Source organism: Phacochoerus africanus, chromosome 10, assembly GCF_016906955.1.
Source record: "Phacochoerus africanus isolate WHEZ1 chromosome 10, ROS_Pafr_v1, whole genome shotgun sequence".
In the NCBI taxonomy this organism is placed as follows: Eukaryota; Metazoa; Chordata; class Mammalia; order Artiodactyla; family Suidae; genus Phacochoerus; species Phacochoerus africanus.
Window position 1 is genome coordinate 42,835,092 of NC_062553.1, and position 21,186 is coordinate 42,856,277.

The following is a 21,186-nucleotide window of genomic DNA, read 5'->3' on the forward strand; positions in this document are numbered from 1 at the left end:
TACGCTGCTAGTGTGGCCTTAAAAGACAAAAAGACAAAAAGACTAAATAAATAAATAAATAAATAAAAGTGAGAGCTTGTATACACTTAATAAGATGCGACTCTGTCTAGGCCAGTGCACCTGAAGAGGAAGTTGAGCCATAGGGTAGCATTGAGAAAAGCCATTTTTCCACTTTGCTGCACAAATCAACAGATACATTAAGTAGATAAGTTCAAGTTAATAAACAGTTACAGTTTCTGCAGTACTTCTGTACTAATGAAGTATTCATTATTTTCTATTTCTAAAGCATTTTGAAAAGTTTTGTTTTTTTTTCAGTTTTCAAAAAAGATTAAATTTTAAAAGGTCAAGGACAACTTGGAGTAGATACATTCAAACTCAGACAATAGAATGATAACTTTTGGCTTATTCAGTTTATTGAGGCAAACTTCTTTCTATTTATGTGGGAGTCAGTCACCCATTCTTTTGATTTTTCTTTGTGGTCATAAAGTTAACAATTCTCTCCCTCCACATTCAGGCCATTAAGCAATGTAAACTCTTCCCAAACATTCTCTCAGACAGACCATAGATGGTGTCACTTACTAATATTCATTTGTTTTACCTACATTAGAAGAGCAAATTAACTATGCTTTTTATAATGCTTCATAAAGTTTCACCATTATTTTATTAATTAGAAATGGGAAGTTCCAGTTTGTGAACATCTACATTACAAATTACTGATGCATATAAAGGCCCCATATATACAGCCTTGTTATCCCTACAGTAAGAACTTAAATCTGCTCATGGGCAACACTGATGAAAACAACTAAAACTTTTCTAGACTATCTGGGTTCAGAATAGAAGAAACCATAACACTTCACCTATTTACATTAGCAGAACGAAGGATAACAACCACGTGCTCATCTAATTTTCACAAAAAAAAAGGATTTGACAAAATTTGATACACTTTCATGATAAAAGCACTCAACAAACTGGTAATAGAAGGAAACTATTTCAACATAAAAGGTTATATAAGAAAAGACTACAGCTAACGTTATACTCAAGGGTGAAAACCAAAGTTTTCATCTAAGATTAGGGACATGGCAAGGATGTTTGGTCTCATCATTTCTATTCAAAATATTATTGAAAGTCCTAGCCAGGGCACTTATGAGAGTAAAGAATCAAAAGGCATTCAAGTTGAAAAGAAAGCAGTCATCTCTGTATGCAAATGACATGATCTTAAATATAGAAAATCCCAGATAGTCCACCAAAAAACTGTCAGAACTAATAAATGAATTCACCAAAGTAGCAGGATACAAATCCAGAACTCAAAAATCAGTTGCATTTCTATGCAATACATTGAACAATTCAAAAAGCAAGTTGAGAAAACAATTCCATTTCAAATAGTGTCAAGAAAAATAAAATACTTGGGAACAAACCCAACGAAGAGGAAAAAGACTTCTACACTAAAAACTATAAACCATTGTTGAAAGAAATTAACAAAGACACAAATAGAAAAACATTTTATATTTATGAATTGGATGACTTACTTTGTTAAGATGTCCACACTACTCAAAACAATCAACACAAGCTCTATATAAACCCCAATGGCATTTACCGCAGAAAGAGAAAAAAGTTCTAAAATTCATATGTAATCTCCCAGGACCTTGAATAGTCAAAATTTTTTTGCAAAAGAAGAACAAAGTTGGAGAACTCACACTTCCTGATTTCAAAATATATTACAAACCTAAAGTAACTAAAACAGTGTGATATTGTCATAAAGACAGACCTATAGACCAATGGAATAAACAGGAATCCCATAAACACATGTCTATAGTAAATGACTTTTAACAAAGGAATAAAAATAATTCAAAGGGGAAAAGACAGTCTTTACAAGAAATGATGTTGGTAAAACTGGATATTCAAGCACAAAAGAACAAAGTTATATCCTTATCAAAGCTATATATAACTTAAAAAAATAACTCAAAATAGATTAAAGACCTAAACGTAAGACCACCAAATTATAAAGCTCTTAGAAGAAAACATAGAGGAAACCTTCATAACATTGAAAAAGACAACAACTTCTTGGATATGACACCAAAAGCATAAGCAAAAACAGCAAAAATAGGTAAGTGCATGGCAAAAACAGCAAAATAGGTAAGTGCATTCAATCAACAGAATGAAAAGGAGAGAAAACATTTGCTATATATATTATATATGCGCTCTCTCTCCACACATGACAAGAGGCCAGAATATTCAAAGAAATCCTATGACTCAACAGAAAAATTCAAGTAATCTGATTAAAACGTAGGCAGAAGATTTAAATAGATATTTCTTCAAAGATGATATATAAATGACTAAGCATATAAAAAGGTGATTAACATTACTAGTCATTAGAGAAATGCAAATCAAAACCACAATGAGACATTATGCCATATCTGTTAGGATGGCTACTATCAAAAAAATAAAAAACAAAACAGAGGGAGTTCCTGTCATGGCTCAGTGGTTAATGAACCTGACTAGTATCCATGAGGATGCAGAATCGATCCCTGGCCTTGCTCAGTGAATTAAGGATCCGACTTTGCTGTGAGCTGTGGTTTAGGTTGCAGATGTGGCTTGGCTCCTGTGTTGCTGTGACTGTGGTGTAGGCCAGCAACTATGGCTCCGATTGGACCCCTAGCCTGGGAGCCTCTGTATGCCCATGTGCTGCAGGTGTGGCCCTAAAAAGACAAAAAAGAAAACAGATAATAACTCATGTTGGTAAGGATATGGAGAAATTGGAACCCTCCTGCACTGTTGCTGGGACTGTAAAATAGTGCAGCTTCTAAGAAAATGTCATTAAGTTTCTTTAAAAAATTAAAAATGGAACTACCACACAATCCAAAAATCCCACTGCTGTGTATATATCCAAAAGAATGGAAAATAGGGTCTGGAAGAGATATTTGCATACCCATGTTCATAGCAGCACTATTCACAGTAGCCAAGAGGTGAAAGCAACTCAGGTGTCCATCAACAAGTGAATGAATAAATAAAATGTGGTATATACATCCAATGGAATATTATTCAGCCTTAAAAAGGAAGGAAATTCTGTTACATGCTACAACATAGATGAACCTCAGGGACTTTATGTTAGATGAAATAGGCCAGTCACAAAGAGACAAATAACGTTTGATTCTATTTGGTATCTAAAATAACCAAATTCATCAAAACAGAAAGTGGGATGGTGGTCACCAGAAACTGGGGGGAGAGGAAAGTGGAGAGTTGTTGTTTAGTGGGAATAGGGTTTTGGTTTTGCAAGATGAGAAAGTTCTGGATATTCATTTCAAAATAAGAGTACTAAATTGTACACTTGAAAATATTTAATATGGTAAACTTTATATTGAAGTTTCTTTACCACAATAAAGATAATAATCATCATCATCATCATTATAAAACTTCAAATGCTTTGGAGGTAGTAGCTGGGGACTGTGTCAAATATTTTCTCTTCTTGAAATTTAATTAAAACATATTTATTAATAAATATCTTCCTTAAAATCAGGGGGAAAATGTTAATTAGATCACATTCATAGTAGACATAGTTACTTTCACTTTAGGAATATAAGTTTATTTGAGAAAAGTGAAGAGGAAAATTTTGAAACAATAAGAGAAAATAATAGTGCAAAGATAACTGGCATGCATCACCAAGGTAGGTATAGGGGGTGATAAACCACAAGAGCCTTGGGCCTTATGGAAAAAAGACAATTTAAATACGTAAAAGGAGTTTAGGATCGGGCATTGCCATGACCTGTGGTGTAGGTTGTAGAGGTGGCTTGGGTTTGGCATTGCTGTGGCATAGGCTGGAGGCTGTAGCTCTAATTTGACCCCTAGCCTGCTAACTTCCATATGCCACAGGTGCAGCCTTAAAAAGACAAAAATAAATAAGTAGATAAACATGTAAAAGGAGTACAGAATAAAGGAAATATATATATTTCAAATTTGGGTATAGATTCATTGTCTATCAGTGACAGAGAAAATAAACAAATTTTCCACTCTCCAGTTCCAAAGACTCTAAACTTAGTATATTTCTAATTAATATAATTCAACAATATAAGAACATCACTTTGGCCAAACTGGTACCAAGTCCCCATTTTTTACATGTTTCTAAGGAAAACTCAATTCCAAGCATTAACCTAAAAACAAATATTTATAACACTTTAATTTCAGGCCAAACTTATGGATGTATATTTGAACAAATATATGTACATTATAAATACTTTAGGTGAAAATAATTTTAAAAATACAGTCAACATCCAATTATTTTACTAACAAAGTTTGGTCTTAAAAAAGCATATTGGAGTTCCCTTTGTGGCGAAGCAGAAATGAATCCGACTAGGAACCACGAGGTTGCAGGTTCAATCCTTGGCCTCACTCAGTGGATTAAGGATCCGGTACTGCCATGAGCTGTGGTGTAGGCTGGCGGCAACAGCTCCAATTAGACCTCTAGCCTGGGAACCTGCATATGCCATGGGTGCGGCCCTAAAAAGACAAAAAGACAAAAAAAAAGGAAAAGAAAAAAGCATAATTTAAAAATGTATCTGAGAAAAATGTATCTAAGTACTAAGAGTTTGTTTACACCCATCTCCACTTTTAACTTAGAATTGTTTTTTAAAAGGGAATTAATTTGAATTTTTGTCTTCTTCCTGACTCTCTTTACATACAGACATTAGTGAATTGTGAAATGAACATGGTGATAAAAAAGAATGAGTGCAATGGACATATGAGTGTAAAAAGGGCATAAAAATGGGAAAAAGAGATGACTTCAATGGTTTAACAGTTCCAAATTCCTTACCTGGAAATTATTTTCTTGACGACATCTTCTTTATACAGTAAAATAGATCAAAACCTAAATTTATTACACTCTTAAACATTAACATTCAGTCACTAGTGAAATAGTTTAAGGTTAATAAGTGACAAATTCTAAATTATATGAAGTTAAATATCTTCCTAAAATGCTCTCTGAGGATTATATACTATAGCAGTTTTCTATTATAACTAGTATAACAAGCAACAGGAAATACACAATAGAAAACACAAGTCACATAGAGAGTATAACATTGCAACTAAACAACTGAGTTCTCTATTTGATTGAAATGACTAATTTTCATTAACAGCACTTTGCCAATTAATGTGCTGATTGGTAATCACTTTGATTATATTTATAAATAAATTTATATTTATGATATTAAATAATTTAAGTAAATCATACCCTTTTAATTTTTACTTTGAATCTATTTATTTCATAGGAAATGTGAAAATGTATTTTTAAAATATCAAATGCCTAGTGTTGGCTATAAATGCCAATCAAGTAATTTTTTGTACTTTATAGCAGCAATATTTGAACGTGGTTCTATTCTAACATTAAACCTAGTTTGTGAGGAGCCACACAGAGAAAAGGAATTAAAAGTCAAAAGGTATAACCTGAGACTCCAACCTTGAGAAGGTGTTCCTGGCATAGTGCATAATACTGTCAAAATCATATCTTTCTCCAAGTGAGTTTACTTCTCCAGGCTCCATCTTCAAAAAATTGTATTCTTGACCTAAGAATCAGGCACAAAAAACACTTTAGAAGCCTGTTAACAGACATAAAAGAGCATAGAAGAAAGATTCTGGCTGGTATCTGCTTTCTACTGAACCCTGGTCATCATGTGGTTGTATTTATTCACAAACAGGTACATGCCAAAGGGTATATTCATGCCATTGTGTGCACTTGACTACTGCCCATAAAGAGTAATATTGAATGTCATTAATAATTTCAGCAAAAAAAGGTAGATTACAAAAACATACTTTAGATTTGTTTTCTTGTATACAATTTCACTTTGTCCTAACATTTATTTCTTTAAATTTTCACTGTTATGGGGAGTTTATATCACAGCTCAGTGGGTTAAGAATCTGACAAGAAGATGTGGTTTGATCCCTGGACTTGCTCAATGGATTAAAGATCAGTATGGAAATACCTCAGAAAACTATATATAGACTGAGCATATGACCCAGCAATCCCACTCTTGAGCATATATCCAGACTAAACTTTACTTGAAAAAGACACATGCACCCACATGTTCATTGCCACACTATTCATAATAACCAAGACATGGAAACAACCTAAATGTCCATCAACAGATGAATGGATTGTTCTTTTTTATGGCTGGAATACTACTCAGCCATAAAAAAGAACAAAATAATGCCATTTGCAGCAACAGGGATGGAACTAGAGACTCTCATACTAAATGAAGTAAGTCAGAAAGAGAAAGACATACCATATGATATCACTTATATCTGGAATCTAATATATGGCACAAATGAACCTTTCCACAGAAAAGGCAATCATGGACTAGGATTACAGACTTGTGGTTGCCAAGAGGGAGGGGGAGAGAGTGGGATGAATTGGGAATTTGGGGTTAATAGTTGTAAATTATTGCCTTTGGAAAGGATAAGCAATGAGATCCTGCTGTATAGCATTGGGAACTATATCTAGTCATATATGATAGAGCATGATAATGTGAGAAAAAATGTATATATGTATGTGTGACTGGGTCACCTCACTGTACAGTAGAAAATTTTTAGAACACTGTAAAACAGTTATAATGGAAAAATAAAAATCAGTATAAAAAAGAAAAAGAAAAAAAAAGTTCAGGTGTTGCTGCAGGTTGCAGTGTAGGTCATAGATGCAGCTTGGATCCGGCGTTGGTGTGGTTGTGGCATAGGCCAGCCGGTGCAGCTGGATTCCACCCCTAGTCCAGGAACTTCCATATACCGCAGGTGTGGCCCTAAAAATAAATAAATAAATAAATTAATTAATTAAGTAATAAAATAACATTTTACCTTTTTTTATAATATTGTGATTGTAAAAAGTTATATTTTTATGTAATGAGTTTTCCACCTTTCTCTTATAAAACTATACTTACCAAAGCCAAAGAATTATCTCTCTCTTTGTTTTAGATTCTTTCTATGAAACACTGGGGAAAATATAAAGACAGTATTGTATATATACACAACGTTGCAATCATTTGCTATGTGACTTTGTCATTGAAGACAAAACAACAGCATAAATATCACTCAAAATTGAAACAGGTTCTTTTTGATGAAAAAGAGGCTCTATTTGGAGGGCTTTTTTGGTCAAGAGAATATGCTTCAAGCTTAATAATTTTTTTCGTACTTTCACATCTGTTATTTTTAACTTCTGGACATCATGTTAATAGATTTCTCAACTGCCCATTTGTGTCTGTATTGTAATATTATTTCTTGAAATATGAAAATAACATAGAGTTAACTATGTAGATCTACATCAATAGTTCCAGAAGCAGAGTGTTTCCTCAGAAAGATTTTAGGTTTCTTGATTCATTTTTCACAATTTCATAGCCAAAGATGGCTGCTTTTATAACTCGTTTGGAAACATCAAAATGTAAAGGTGAGCTGTTTAGGATTCCAAACTCAAGGCTGGAGTTCAAAACAGAACTATTAAGATATTTATATAACTATGTTAATTTTACTGCAACTGACATGTTACTACTAAATATGAAAAAAATCACATTAAGAAAAAGATTTCCAAGAGTTCCAATAGTTACTCAGCGGTAATGAACCCGACTAGCACCCATGAGGATGCAAGTTCAATCCCTGGCCCCACTCAGTGGGTTAAGGGTCCGGCACTGCCATAAGCTGAGTAGCATAGGTCACAGATGATGCTTGCATCTGGCATTGCTGTGGCTACTGCATAGACCAGCAGCTGCAGCTCCAATTCAATCCCTAGCCTGGGAACTTCCATATGCCACAAGTGAAGCCCTAAAAAGAAAAAAGAAAGAAAGAAAAAGTTTTTCAAAAATCAATAAAGAAAATGAATGATGCCCCAGAGTATAAAACCTTTCCTACATGTGATAAGGAAATCTGATATACTCACTTGAGCATTAAAGATGAAACAATCAGCCTGAAGTTACAGAACTCATGTACCAGAGGAAAGCGTTTTAGTCCATGTTACAATGAATTCATACAATATATAGTTTTCAATAAACTAACCAGACCATGTAGTTAAAACATATGTTTCACAAATCTCTGCTTTATTTTCTCTATTACGACCATTCTGAGGAAAAACCCTGCGTTATCTTCAACCTCTGATAGAAACAACTATTAAAACTCTCTTCTTTATTAAAAATGGTTTATGGTAGAATGGAACAAATCTGATTCTAAGGGGAGATTTTAATAAGGCTAAAGAGTTGATTTTATAAATTTTAATCTATAACCCACCAATGATTTCAATTTTCAGTCACAATATGGGATCACATTATTTAATTAAAGCAAGAAGGTTCATAAAAATTTCTGAAAGTGTAATATTAAGCAACTTCGGTAATACATTTTGCTGCATATAACTGAGTATATGACACAGTGTTTTGTCACAATTAAAAAGAACACAGCCACACATGGTCCAAATAAAGAAAATTAGATTTATTTCATGAATGAATGGAAGAGGATCAGAAGATACAGAGCACCAGCCAGAACTCACCCTACACAATTTAAGAAAATAGCAAGCCTCCTTTTTGAAGGAATATTCTAAAATGGATCAAAGAAATTCAATCCTTATACCAAAATGGCTGCTATCAAAGTCACTAATTTTGCTTATAAACACAAAGCTAAAGTCTGCACTTGAATAAAACTTGGTCTTAAGTTTCTGAGCCAAAGCGAGTCACAAATTTGTTGGAGATTATTCTCTAACACGAACTCTCATACTAGAATTACCTTACTATGGTACAGTCAGTTTTGGGAATCTTCAGAGGGTTGGTTCCAAGACCCCCTTGGATATCAAAACCCATGGATGCTCAAGTCCCTTATATAAAATGGCTAGTACAGTGAATGAAAAATTTCAGTTCAAAGGTTGGTTGAACCCACGGAGGCAAGACCCTGTGAATACGGAGGGCCAACTATTCATACATACAAATGATTGCAAGTGAGTGAGAAAAGTGCGGAGAGTCAACTTGACAGTGTTTACAATACCATCAAGTCCTAGCAAAGTGTGACAAAATGTGCATGGAGTTCCGAATACTCAAGAAATCTCAGTCAATCAATGTTTTCTTTTCTTTTCTAAAACATTTTTTAGGGCCGTACCATGGCATATGGAAGTTCCCAGGCTAGGGGTCAAATTGGAGCTTAGCTGCCAGCCTACACCACAGTCACAGCAATGCCAGATCTGGGCTGCGTCTTTGACCTACACCACCCACAGCTCACGGCAACACTGGATCCTTAACCCATTTAAGTGAGGCCAGGGATTGAACCTGCATCCTCATGGATACTAGTCAGATTTGTTTCTGCTGAGCCACAATGGGAACTCCAATCAATATTTTCTACTAGCTTGAATTATGAAAAACCATAATTTACTTAGCACTGTGTTAAGGATTATATATGTACATACATTTCTACTTTGCTTATTCTTAAAATACATACAAGCTTATAAGACGATTCCATACAACAGGACTTTTTTTTGGGCAACTGGAATGTACTGATCTCAATGAATTTTTGAAAGGTAAAACAAATGAAGAGCTTTAAATGAGGGGATTGTCACACATGGACTGTCAGAGAAAATTAAATTTTAATTATACATTAACTACTGAACTATTGAAACTATTAAACATATTCTCAAGTATTTGCCTTTAGGTTAGTCAAATTTAAGGTGAACTCTCAAGAAAATATTTGGGCTACTTTGGGAACCAATCACTTCCATGGAATTTTCTCCAGAAATTGTCCCTGGTATAAGATAGATTCCCATGGCAGGAGCACACTTTGTGGCAAATCCTGGACCTTTTCTAAATCCTTACAACATAAATTATAGAACTAAGTATAGAAAATACTTTTTAAAATTTAATATTATTTTATAGTTCATAGCTATACCTATCCTTGGAAAGCACAGAAGTTTTAGACAGCCATCTTAAGGGGAAAAAAAGCAAGCTAAAAAATGTGTAAGATCATTCAGTTTGTAGATAAAAATTTTAAATTAACACTATACTGAATATTTTTTAATCAAGCTAAATGTTGATATACAATATCAACAAAATCAATTCGCATCTTTCAAGAAGTTAAATGATAAATAGTACATTACTATTAACAGATATTTAGTCAACCTTAAACCCAACACATTCTGAAGGCTCTCACCTGGCTGGATGTTTTCTCTTATGATAGTTACATGATTATCTCGATCTGGTCGTGTGTGTTCATGCCAAAAGCCTATTACATGGCCCAATTCATGAACAACAATTCCAAATTTATCACAGTTCTTGCCAATTGAGATTGCCTGAGGTCCATTTCCACGCCGACCTACATAGGAGCAGCATCTGGAATAAAGTAGAAAATGCAGATGGTGGTGGACAGAAAGATGCTGAGTGAAGTACAATAGGGTGAAAACTTTTGTAAAAAGTTCTGATGAACTTTACTGTGGGATGGAAATCCTGTGAAATTGGATTGTTATGATAATTATACAACTACAGATGTGATAAATTCATTTGAGTAATAAAAAAATAAAAAAAATTCTGATGAACTTTAAAGTCCAACACATTCAGAAAAAGACGGTTTTTCATTAAGAAACATAGCTAATTTCTAGTAATTCTGGTAATTTTCTGCACAATGAGTCTCTAAAAAATCAATTGAAATACCTTTGTATTAATTCATATACTAGAAGATGTTCCTTAAATCATTTTTAGGAGTATTTAGAAGATAAATCCAAAAATAAAATACTTATGATGATGGTTTTTGGTTATTAAATATATAGCTAACCTCAAGACATCAAGTCACTTTTATTTCTAATACAACTTTTTATCCTCACTACCCATGGAAATCATTCAGGTAATTACTTTGTCAATATGGTTATCTAGCAATAATTCATTATTTCAGTTTTAAATATAAAAACAAAATTTATTTCTCCTCTTTGAAAAAATAATTACACTTGTGAAAGATGTTGGTTAACTAAAAGAGGGAATTACTTTTCCTCAACATGAGAAAAACTTTGTTAAAATAAGTCAATTGAGGAAAATTAGTTTCAAAAGGCAAATAATCAAAGGTTAATGGTTGATTGACCAGTGAAGAATTATGAGACTGGTGAGATTGTTTCAAATTGTCAGGCAAATATTTACTGTCATATTCCATTCTCATCTTCAAGAAAGAATCTCTTGGACTGTCAGAATGTGAAACATCCAGAGCATCTTCTTGCAAATTTTTGTCGATTTTTCAAAATTTATACATAATTAGGGATGTGTTTCTACTCAAAGTACAGAAATTCCGTTTATTCATTGTGTGTGTGTGTGTGTGTGCATGCATACCCATGTGTCAGCATGCGTGAGTGAGTGTGCACACACATATAAGGGGGGAAGCACAAAAGGACACTCACTGTAAAATAAACTTTAAAAGGTATAACAATGTAGTAACTACAATTACAATTATAAATGCAGTTACACATAAATTTCAATAAATTGGAGTTTACTTTAAAATAGCTTATATAAGGCCACCTCTCTAGACAGCAAAAGAATGAAGAATTGGTAAAGAATTGGTTTTGAAGAGATAGGAATCATGATGTACCAGAAACCAAACACCTTTTCTAATTTATTAAGTTAAAAGAGAAAATTGTTCAAATTTAATTTTCCAAACAATTAAAATGAATTTCACTAATTTCACTTTTCAGAGTAAGAACATTTGATAATCATTTTGATTGTTCATGAATATAAATACTTGTCATTCCAATTATTCCTGAAGGCTTTAATAGCATTTTAACCTATACCATACCAGTTAGGGGTAATTTGACTTACTATTTATGAATCTAGTATAAGGGTTAATTAAGCCTAATAAATCAATACTAGAAAGAAAAGTGAGGTAACTGGTAGGAAAAAAAAAATCAAGGAATTGTATTTTTACTGCCAGGCTTTTTGTAAGCACACTTTTATAGACATGGTTATTTATTACATACTGAAATAGTAAAGTATTAGCTGTAGAAAAATAATATTTCACAGATTTTGAAGATATTTAAACTTAAATGTATGCTACCATAAAACAACAGAAATTAAACTGAAATATCTGAGGATTACATAGCAAATAAATTGCTCACACTAAATTATTCTTGCTGGTTATATTCAGAGAAAAAAAAAGTATTTTGCAAATCAAAATCCAGGAGATTGTTAAGCAATGTGGTGAATTTATTTAATCTAAAATACCTTTTATTAGCATAATTTTACCCATAACAATTTCCAATAAATAAGATGGGTTTTCATAATGGAAAGCAAAAATAAATTTCACACTGATTTTTACAATGGTCCTGTGAAAACAGAACAATAAGGTGGTTGAATCTCTGACATACTACAGGTCTAGGGACAAAAGAATTCTAGATGCTCAAATAACTAAATAGATAAATATATGTACATACAATTATGTATGGAATGACTAATATCAGCATTTATAAAAACATGATTTTAGCACAGCTATGCCTTATCTTCATTTCTTACACAATCTTCACACTCAAATATCTTACCATGTAGATCTCACCTCTTATCGTCCTTGTCACTTCACTCAAACTATGAAGTTTCTTTGCTGTGCCCTGAGCATGCAGACATATTCTTGCCTCAAAATCCTTTTACTATCTATTGCCTCTGTCAGGAACTCTGTTTCCCAGGTATCCACAAGGCTTGTTTCCTCATCTTTTTCAAGCTTTGTGTAAATGCCCTTCCATCCAACTTAAACTACTTTCCTCTGTCCTAGAATTTACTGTCTACTAATACACTTTGGTTTGGTTTGGTTTGGTTTGATTTCACCCATGGCATGTGGAAGTTCCCAGGCCAGGAAATGAACCTGTGCCACCTGAGCCACTGCAGTGACAATGGCAGATCCTTGACCTACTAAGTCACCAGGGAACTCCCATTTTACATTTCATTTATTTTTGTTGGGTTTTTGCCTCCCCACCTAGAAGGTAAGCTTTTTGTGGGCAGAAAACATGCTATAACTCCAGCTCCTAGAATATAGTCTGGCACCTAAAAGAGCTCAGTACATAGAGAAAACAGATTGTCAGAATCAGGGGATGGGGGTGGGTGGAATGGGTAAAGGTGACCAAAAAGTACAGACTTCCAGTGTACAATGAATAATTTCTGAGGAGGTAATTGCAGCATGGTGACTAAAGTTAACAATACAAAAGATAACACAAGAAAAATATGTAACTATGTATAGTGAACTTATTATAGCGATCATTTTAATATATACAAATATAAAATCATGTTATACACATAAAACAGTACAATGTTATATGGCAATTTTATCTCAACAAAAGTGAAAATATTTTGAAAATAATAAGTCAAAAAAATTAAATAAATAAATATTTATTGAAAAATCAGATCTCCTAAGGCAGGACAGAGCTAAGACTCCAGTAATTAGCAGCAAGCATCTGAAGAAGTGGTGGAAAACTCATGGTGAGGGGTTTAGCATGTTCTTGTTAAGATTCCTCTTTCAGCCTGACTCTCCACTTTTTCCATTAGTGTAATTCTATAAATTCCTTCCAAAAAACTGTTTTTTTTTTTCTGCTTAAGTTAGCCAGTCTCTGTTGTTTAAGAACAAGAATCCTGGCTAGTACACTTCCTCTGTCTAATAATAATCTCCTTGAGGACAGAAAACACCTTCCATTCAATTTTATAGTTCCCCAAAGTTAGTACAGTAAGTGGCACAAAATGAGAATTCAAAAGGAGAAGAAGAGTAAATGCTATTGTATAATCTGAATAATCAAACTGACCTAATAATCAAATTGTGTTTAAAAGTTAAACACAAGAGTTTCTATTGTGGCACAGTGGAAGCAAATCTGACTAGTATCCATGAGGACCTGAGTTTGATCCACGGCCTTGCTTAGTGGGTTAAGGATCTGGCATTACCATGAGCTGTGATCTAAGTTGCAGACATGGCTCAGATCCTACGTTGCTGTTGCTGTGGCACAGGCCAGCAGCTGCAGCTCTGATTTGACCCCTAGCCTGGGAACTTCCATATGCTGTGGGAGTGGCCCTAAAAAGCAAAAAAAAAAAAAAAAAAAAGTTAAACATAATTAAAGCACACAAAATATAGAAAATAAGAAAATAAGTTAGCTTTGTTTGGCAATCATTAAAAATTAGCACATAATAGACAAAGGTAATAAACTGAATCACATAAGTTTCTGACATGTGAAGCAACTTCTATCATAAATAAAATCAAGCAACTTCTATTATAAAATGGTCTCACATTGTGCTGATTATAATTAATAATCTAAAATAAATAATGCCACTGAAGATAAATATTCCTTGAAAATATTTATATCTCACTTCAAACCTTTTGCCAATATAAAGGTTAAAGAATATGCCCCACTGTAGATGGATCAAAGATACCACATACCTAGAATATCACCTTACACCAGAGGGTGTAAAAAAAAGGGAACCCTCCTATACTGCTGGGGGGAATGTAAATTGGTGAAGGCATTATTGAAAACAGTATGGAGGGTTCTCAAGAAACTAAAAATAGAGTTGCCATGTGATCCATCAATCCCACTCCTATATTCAGAAAAACTCTAATTTGAAGAGATACAGGAGTTCCCGTTGTGGCGTAGTGGTTAACGAATCCGACTGGGAACCATGAGGTTGCAGGTTCAATCCCTGACCTTGCTCAGTGAGTTAAGGATCCAGCTTTGCTGTGAGCAGTGGTGTAGACTGCAGATGCGGCTCAGATCCCATGTTGCTGTGGCTTTGGCATAGGCCGTTGGCTACAGCTCTGATTAGACCCCTAGCCTGGGAACTTCCATATGCCATGGGATCCGCCCAAGAAATGTCAAAAAGACAAAAAAAAAAAAAAAGATACATGCACCCACATGTTCATAGCAACACTATTCACAATAGCCATGACATGGAAGTGACCTAAAAGTGCATCAAGAGATCAATGGATAAAGAAGATGTGGTACATATATACAATGAAATAACTACTCAGCCATGAAAAAAGAATGAATTAATGCCATTTGCAGCAATATGAATGGACCTAGAGATTATTGTACTAAGTGAAGTCAGAAAACGACAAACACTATATGATATTACTTATATGTGGAATCTAAAATATGACACAAGATATTATCTATGAAACAGAAACAGACTCAGACATAGAGAACAGATTTTTGGTTGCCAAGGGGGAGGGAGGGGGAGTTTAGGATTAGTAAATATTAACTATTATATATAAAATGGATATACAACAAGGTCCTACTGTATATCACTGAAAACCATATATAATATTCTGTAATAAACCATAATGGAAAAGAATATGAAAAAGAATGTATATATTATATGTATATATGAATATATATGTGTATCTGTGTATAGCTGAATTACTTTGCACAACATTGTAAATCAACTATACTTCAATAAAATAAATTTTAAAAAGCTATCATATACCTGGACACATGTGTGTGAATATACATACAAACAGATATATATAAACATACTGTATAGCTATAATGCAGCTTAAAAACAGGAAATACACTGGAGTTAAATGACAAAAAATTCTGACCTTTACTTTTTGCTTTTTGAAATTTTATTATTTTCTCACTTATCAAAGACCTGATACAGAAATATTAAATAAATATTTATTGAATGAAAATTGATTGTAGTGGAATAAGGTGGGAAATATAATGTCCAAATGATACAGATAATTTCCTATTTATTAATTCTTCCCATAAGTGTAGAGATTATTTTAGCTTTTATATTAAAAAAATTTGCAAGAGCTACAAGTTGTCTGACTCAGTCAAAGTGATGACACTGCTAAGAAGTGCTAAAACACGTTTGCCTTCCAGATTAAAGCTAGAAACAGAACTGATAAATGTTGCCATTCATATCAATGGCACCACCTTCCAGATTCTCCATATTCAATGGAGATTGACACTAGGTGTTGTTAAATATGATACATTATATGCCACTGCTTTCATAAGAAAAAAGACCCAACACTAAGTCCAATAGGATATATATTGAAATATATCTTATTCTAGATGGCCCTCAGTATTTTGTGCAATACCAACTGTCGAACTCTTTAATAAATTAATTTTTATGAGATGTAAATGTAGGATTATCATAGCAAAAGTGATGAAGTAACTGTTTCATGAAACTGTGACCAGTAATAGTAACATCAAATGATATTTAGAAGTCACAAAATGATTAGAATGATCAGCAAACCAATGACTAATTTCTATGAAAAGTATCATCTTTTTTATCATGGAAAAAATAATACAGGGCAAAATTTGAACTAGAAAATGAGCCCCCAAGCAAATCACTGCAATATTGCTACCATAACAGTCATAAATACACATATATATGAATACTCAAGATTCTAATTTCAGTGATGTAATTACAGATTCAAATATCTTTGGGCAAGTCACAGCTTTAGGTTTCACATCTCTAAAATCATGAAATACGTGTTCTTCAAAATTCCTTTAAATTTTTACCTTCTCTCATTTTAGCAATACACACAATTAACTTTAGCTGACATGTAAATTGTCAGTATTGTCCCCATCACCTGCTTACAAAGCGCTGCTCTGGGGCTCATGGGAAACACAGAGGTAAGCTCCCTGCCCTCATCACTAATGAAGGCAGACATTTAAACCAACAGTAGAAATGGAGCTATTACAGCTGTTTGTAGTGCAAAGTCCTTCTGCGGTAGCTCAAAATGTATGAGAATGAAAAATATTTCCACTGTTGAAAAAAGAACGTTAAGGCAATTGAGCAACTAAAATGCCACAAAAACAAATATGAAGAAATGATAATGAATGGGGAAAATAGTTTAGCAGGATAAAACAAGTGAAATGGAAAACTTTGAAAAGAGTCAAATTAATAAAAGAAAATGAATATTAACAGGAATTTGATACAAACAGAAATTGAGCATTAAAATAATAAGTAGTTAGTGGTTTGGATGCATTTGTTTTACAGAATTGAAGGGTGGGAAAGGGAAAAGATGTACTGATCTAAATAATTATATATTTAGAAATATGTGGGTTGAGATATATCCACTCCTATTAGATAACTAGAAGGAAGGACAGTCTAGATTTGTGCTTTTTAAATATTAAATGCATATAAGAAACTAGGAGAAACTTTAAATGTAACCAAAACTTAGCAGGCTAAAACATAGAGTAATTTAGAAGGAAATATTGCTTAAATAAGTCATAGCTGAAAAATTATGGCACTATCTAAAAATACATAGAAAGATGATAATGTATATAATTCTTCTTAATGTCACTTGATAGGGTCAAAATTAAAACTCATTACTTTTTTTTTTTTTTGTCTTTTTAGGGCCTCACCCGCAGCATATGGAAGTTCCCAGGCTAGGGGTCAAATTGGAGCTGTAGCTGCCCGCCTACCCCATAGCCACAGCAACACAGGATCCAAGCCATGTCTGTGACCTACTCCAAAGCTCATGGCAATACCAGATTCTTAACCCACTGAGCAATGCCAGGGATCAAGCCCGTGTCTTCATGTATAATAGTTGGGTTCATTATGGCTGAGCCACAATGGGTATTCCAAAACTCATTACTTAAAATAAGAAATGTTCTAGGAAAATATTGTAGAACAAAGCCAGATGATGTAATGACCCCAATACCTAGTGAAATATATATTTTCCTCACCCTGAAAACATGTCCAAAGGAATTAAGCTTTTATTTTTACTTCCCTACATGAACTATAATAGAGGGTATTCAAACAGTCATAGCTGATTAGAGAAAATTTCTTTTTATAGAAGAATTTTAGTTAATAAGTGTAGAAGTAATAAAAAAAAAAAGGCCATTTTAGAAAATCATTATTTTGCAATGAGGAGAACTTACTATGGTGGGACCTTGGCTGTCAGCACTTGAACCAACTGATCCATCACAGTATCACTAAAGTGGCAGGTCCAGGCACATGTGCCTTTTGATGTGATGCAGTGTAAAGTAGATAGCACACCCTTAGCAGATGAACAAACAAAAATGGAAGCTGAGGGGGAGGAAGTGGGGTAGACTGGGAATTTGGGGTTGGTAGATGTAAATTATTATATTGAGAATGGAGACTCAATGAAGTCCTATTGTACACATGGGGAACTATATCTAATCCGGAGATAGAACATCATGGGGGATGATATGAGAAAGAGAATGTATATGTATATATGACTGGGTCACTATGCTGTACAGTGTGGATTGGCATAATGTTGTAAATCAACTATCCTTCAGTTTAAAAAATGGAAGTTGAATTTAAATATTCAAATATTTAAATACGAGTTCCAGTTAACTGGAAATACAGAGGAAAAAAGTTTGAAAATTTTCACAATGAAAATCTTTTGAAGTATACACTATTGCTTAAAGAACTGCTGTAACTGTAACTTAGCTAGATGATGGGTTTTGTGGAGAGATGTGGAGGCAGAAGAAGCAGCAGATGGCAGTTGTGGTAAGTTCATGAAGGCATTCCTTAAATGTTATATCAAAGAATTTCAATTTTACTCTCAGGCTAGCATTTCCCAAAATGTTTTCTGGGATACTGATATACGTTCTTCACTATTAAAAGGGTGAGATGTGTGCTCCCTTTTTAAAATGGGGAACACTGTATTCTATATTCTTTTTAGTTGGCTGAATGTTAGTAAGATTTGACATGCTGCTTGTAGAAATACCTATTGAAATTTAACACAGCATTTTCACAACTTACAGAATAGTTGTTTTGGAGAGAGTATTACTATAATTCCTGTAAGAAGCAAATCTAGAAGACCCCGCTGTAGGAAGAAACCCTGAGGAATCACAGATGTATTTGCTCTGACTAGCACTTTGGGGAGATCATTCTAGTGGCCGTGAATAGGTTCGACAAGACTGGAGAGCAGTTGGCATAGACCAGGTGTGAGATGACAAGACATGAGTAGACCAGGAGACTGACACAGAATAAAAATGGGAACTGAAAGACATAGTGAATATCAATTCGTTATGTAGATTTTAGAGGAAGCACAACAGAATCATTAAAGAATAACCCTGAGGTTTCTAACTCAGGTGAGCAGGATGTTGGCAACACCACTGCATAGTTAGAACAGAAGGAAATACTGTTGAGGTGGTGAAGGAATACACTTGGAATAGATGCAGAGAAGTCTGTGATTAAAGAATATATTCATTTAGAATATAATGTCTCCTATGTACAACTCATACCTTTTCATGGGCAAAATACTAAGCAAATATTTAAAAATGAATCTTACCTGTGGATTTAACAAATTTACTTATTTTTATTAGAGTATAGTTGACTTACAGTATTGTGTCAATTTCTGCTGTACAGAATGGTAACCAAGTCATTCATATGTATATGTGCTTTCTGTCATACATCTTCCATCATGTTCTATCCCAAGCGACTGGATAGAGTTTCCTGTGCTATACAGTAGGATCTCCTTGCTTATCCATTCTAAATGTGGAGTTTGGGGTTGGTAGATGCAAACTATTTCATTTACCTGTGGATTTTTTTACCCTTCTGCATTTCTTTAAGTCTTTCCCTGATTCTACTTACCCACAAGGCCTGTATGTGAATACAATGTAACTCTCTTCATCCATTCTTTCAATGAAAGTCACACACGTGTGTTTTTCCCAGTGCCTCATGGCCTGCTTGAACATGGCTCGCTGGCTGCCTGGAAAAATGGAGTGACACGAATAAAACAGTGCCGCCCCAGAGAGGAGTGTGCATGTGGCTCCCCCTTCCCAGACCAGCCGTGCAGTTCAGATGCCACCATGATCATCAACTAAAGAATACCAGCCCGAGGACCATGGTAAGCCATTGCTGAGAGTGGACACTGCCTTCATTATCAGTAGGTTTCAGCTTACTGTCTCTGCAAGTATGTGTGTACAAGGCTCCATGAATGAGACATACATTCTTCCTGTCAGCTGAAAAGAAATCAGCTTCCACACTGAATGGGCATATTTGAAACCCAATTTAAAAATCAGAATAGTTCTTTAGATTCTTAGAACTCAAGACTAACTATACTTTTAAATTTTAAGATTTCCTGATGACTGAGGAAGTATTTGGAGTATTTCTCAAGTTTGATTTAATACTACGGGGTTTTTGTTTTTGTTTTTGTTTTGTTTTGTTTGCTTTTTAGGGCCACACCCACGGCATATGGAGGTTCCCAGGCTAGGGGTCCAGTCGGAGCTACAGCTGGCAATCTACGCCACAGCCACCACAATGCCAGATCCGAATCACATCTGTGACCTACACCACAGCTCACAGCAATGCCAGATCCTTAATCCACTGAGCGCCAGGGATCAAACCTGCAACCTCATGGTTCCTAGCTGGATTCATTTCCACTGTGCTGCAACAGAAACTCCTAATACTGTATTTTATGTTAACATTCTATATAACTATATACTTAATCTATATGAAGATGATTATTTCTTTATCAGTGTATACCCTCTGGGACTATCTTACCAGTAAAGTTGCCTCCTATAACATAAGGAATGACACCTCCAGGCCATACTCTTTCAGTTCTTGATGTAGCAGCTCTGGGAACTCGATTTTTCTCATTTTGCCCTGAGAATTTTAGAGGTACTTTTTCTTTAACTGTGTTGTTTTGCTCCAAGCCTGCAGTGACATTTAAAACATTCTGTGAAACAGAAGTCCTTGGTCAGGGAATCATTTACCTCTTAAAGGACAACTTAAAATGTCTTATTTACATATTTATATAAATATGCCTGAAGTCAAAGTGCATTAAAGAAAATGTCAGTTATATTACGATCTTGAAAAAATCCTTAAAATATTTAAGCAGTTTATGTCAAAATACTATTTCATAATCCTCTATGAGCAAATACTGATGAATTTCCATATAACGGGCTCCAGTGGACAGAAGTCAGACAAACTTTGTTAGCCAACAGACAAGTTACTTTATATATTCAACTTTACTAGATGAAAGAACTTCACCACCAGAATACAATAAACATTTTTTAAAAAGCCCTGTGATGTTCAGATCTCCTCTTATTCCTACTAAATCCCTAATCCTTTAAGTCAGAATTAATATTCTATAGTACAGCTTAACAATTGTGAAGATTACACTGCAGGGATAGTAAATGAAATAAGGATAAGACAGATATAATCTCAGATTCTGGGACAACGGGCTCTCTCCACTCCAATTTCCTGTGACTCACATCCAGGCAATAGTATGATTTAGATATCAGCACACAAGGTGAACAGGTCA

General features: G+C 34.2%; 1 protein-coding gene across 1 annotated transcript in view; it reads right to left on the bottom strand.

Annotated features, from left to right (window-relative positions):
- The window catches only part of TLL1 (tolloid like 1), a 172,485-nt gene that overhangs the window by 89,264 nt on the left and 62,035 nt on the right, over positions 1-21,186 (bottom strand). The window contains exons 5-8 of the mRNA XM_047798099.1: positions 20,424-20,576; positions 19,512-19,629; positions 10,147-10,325; positions 5,447-5,552 (exon numbers count right to left, since the gene is read on the bottom strand). Coding sequence (XP_047654055.1) covers positions 5,447-5,552; positions 10,147-10,325; positions 19,512-19,629; positions 20,424-20,576 — 556 coding nt within the window. The remainder of the gene's footprint in view (positions 1-5,446; positions 5,553-10,146; positions 10,326-19,511; positions 19,630-20,423; positions 20,577-21,186) is intronic.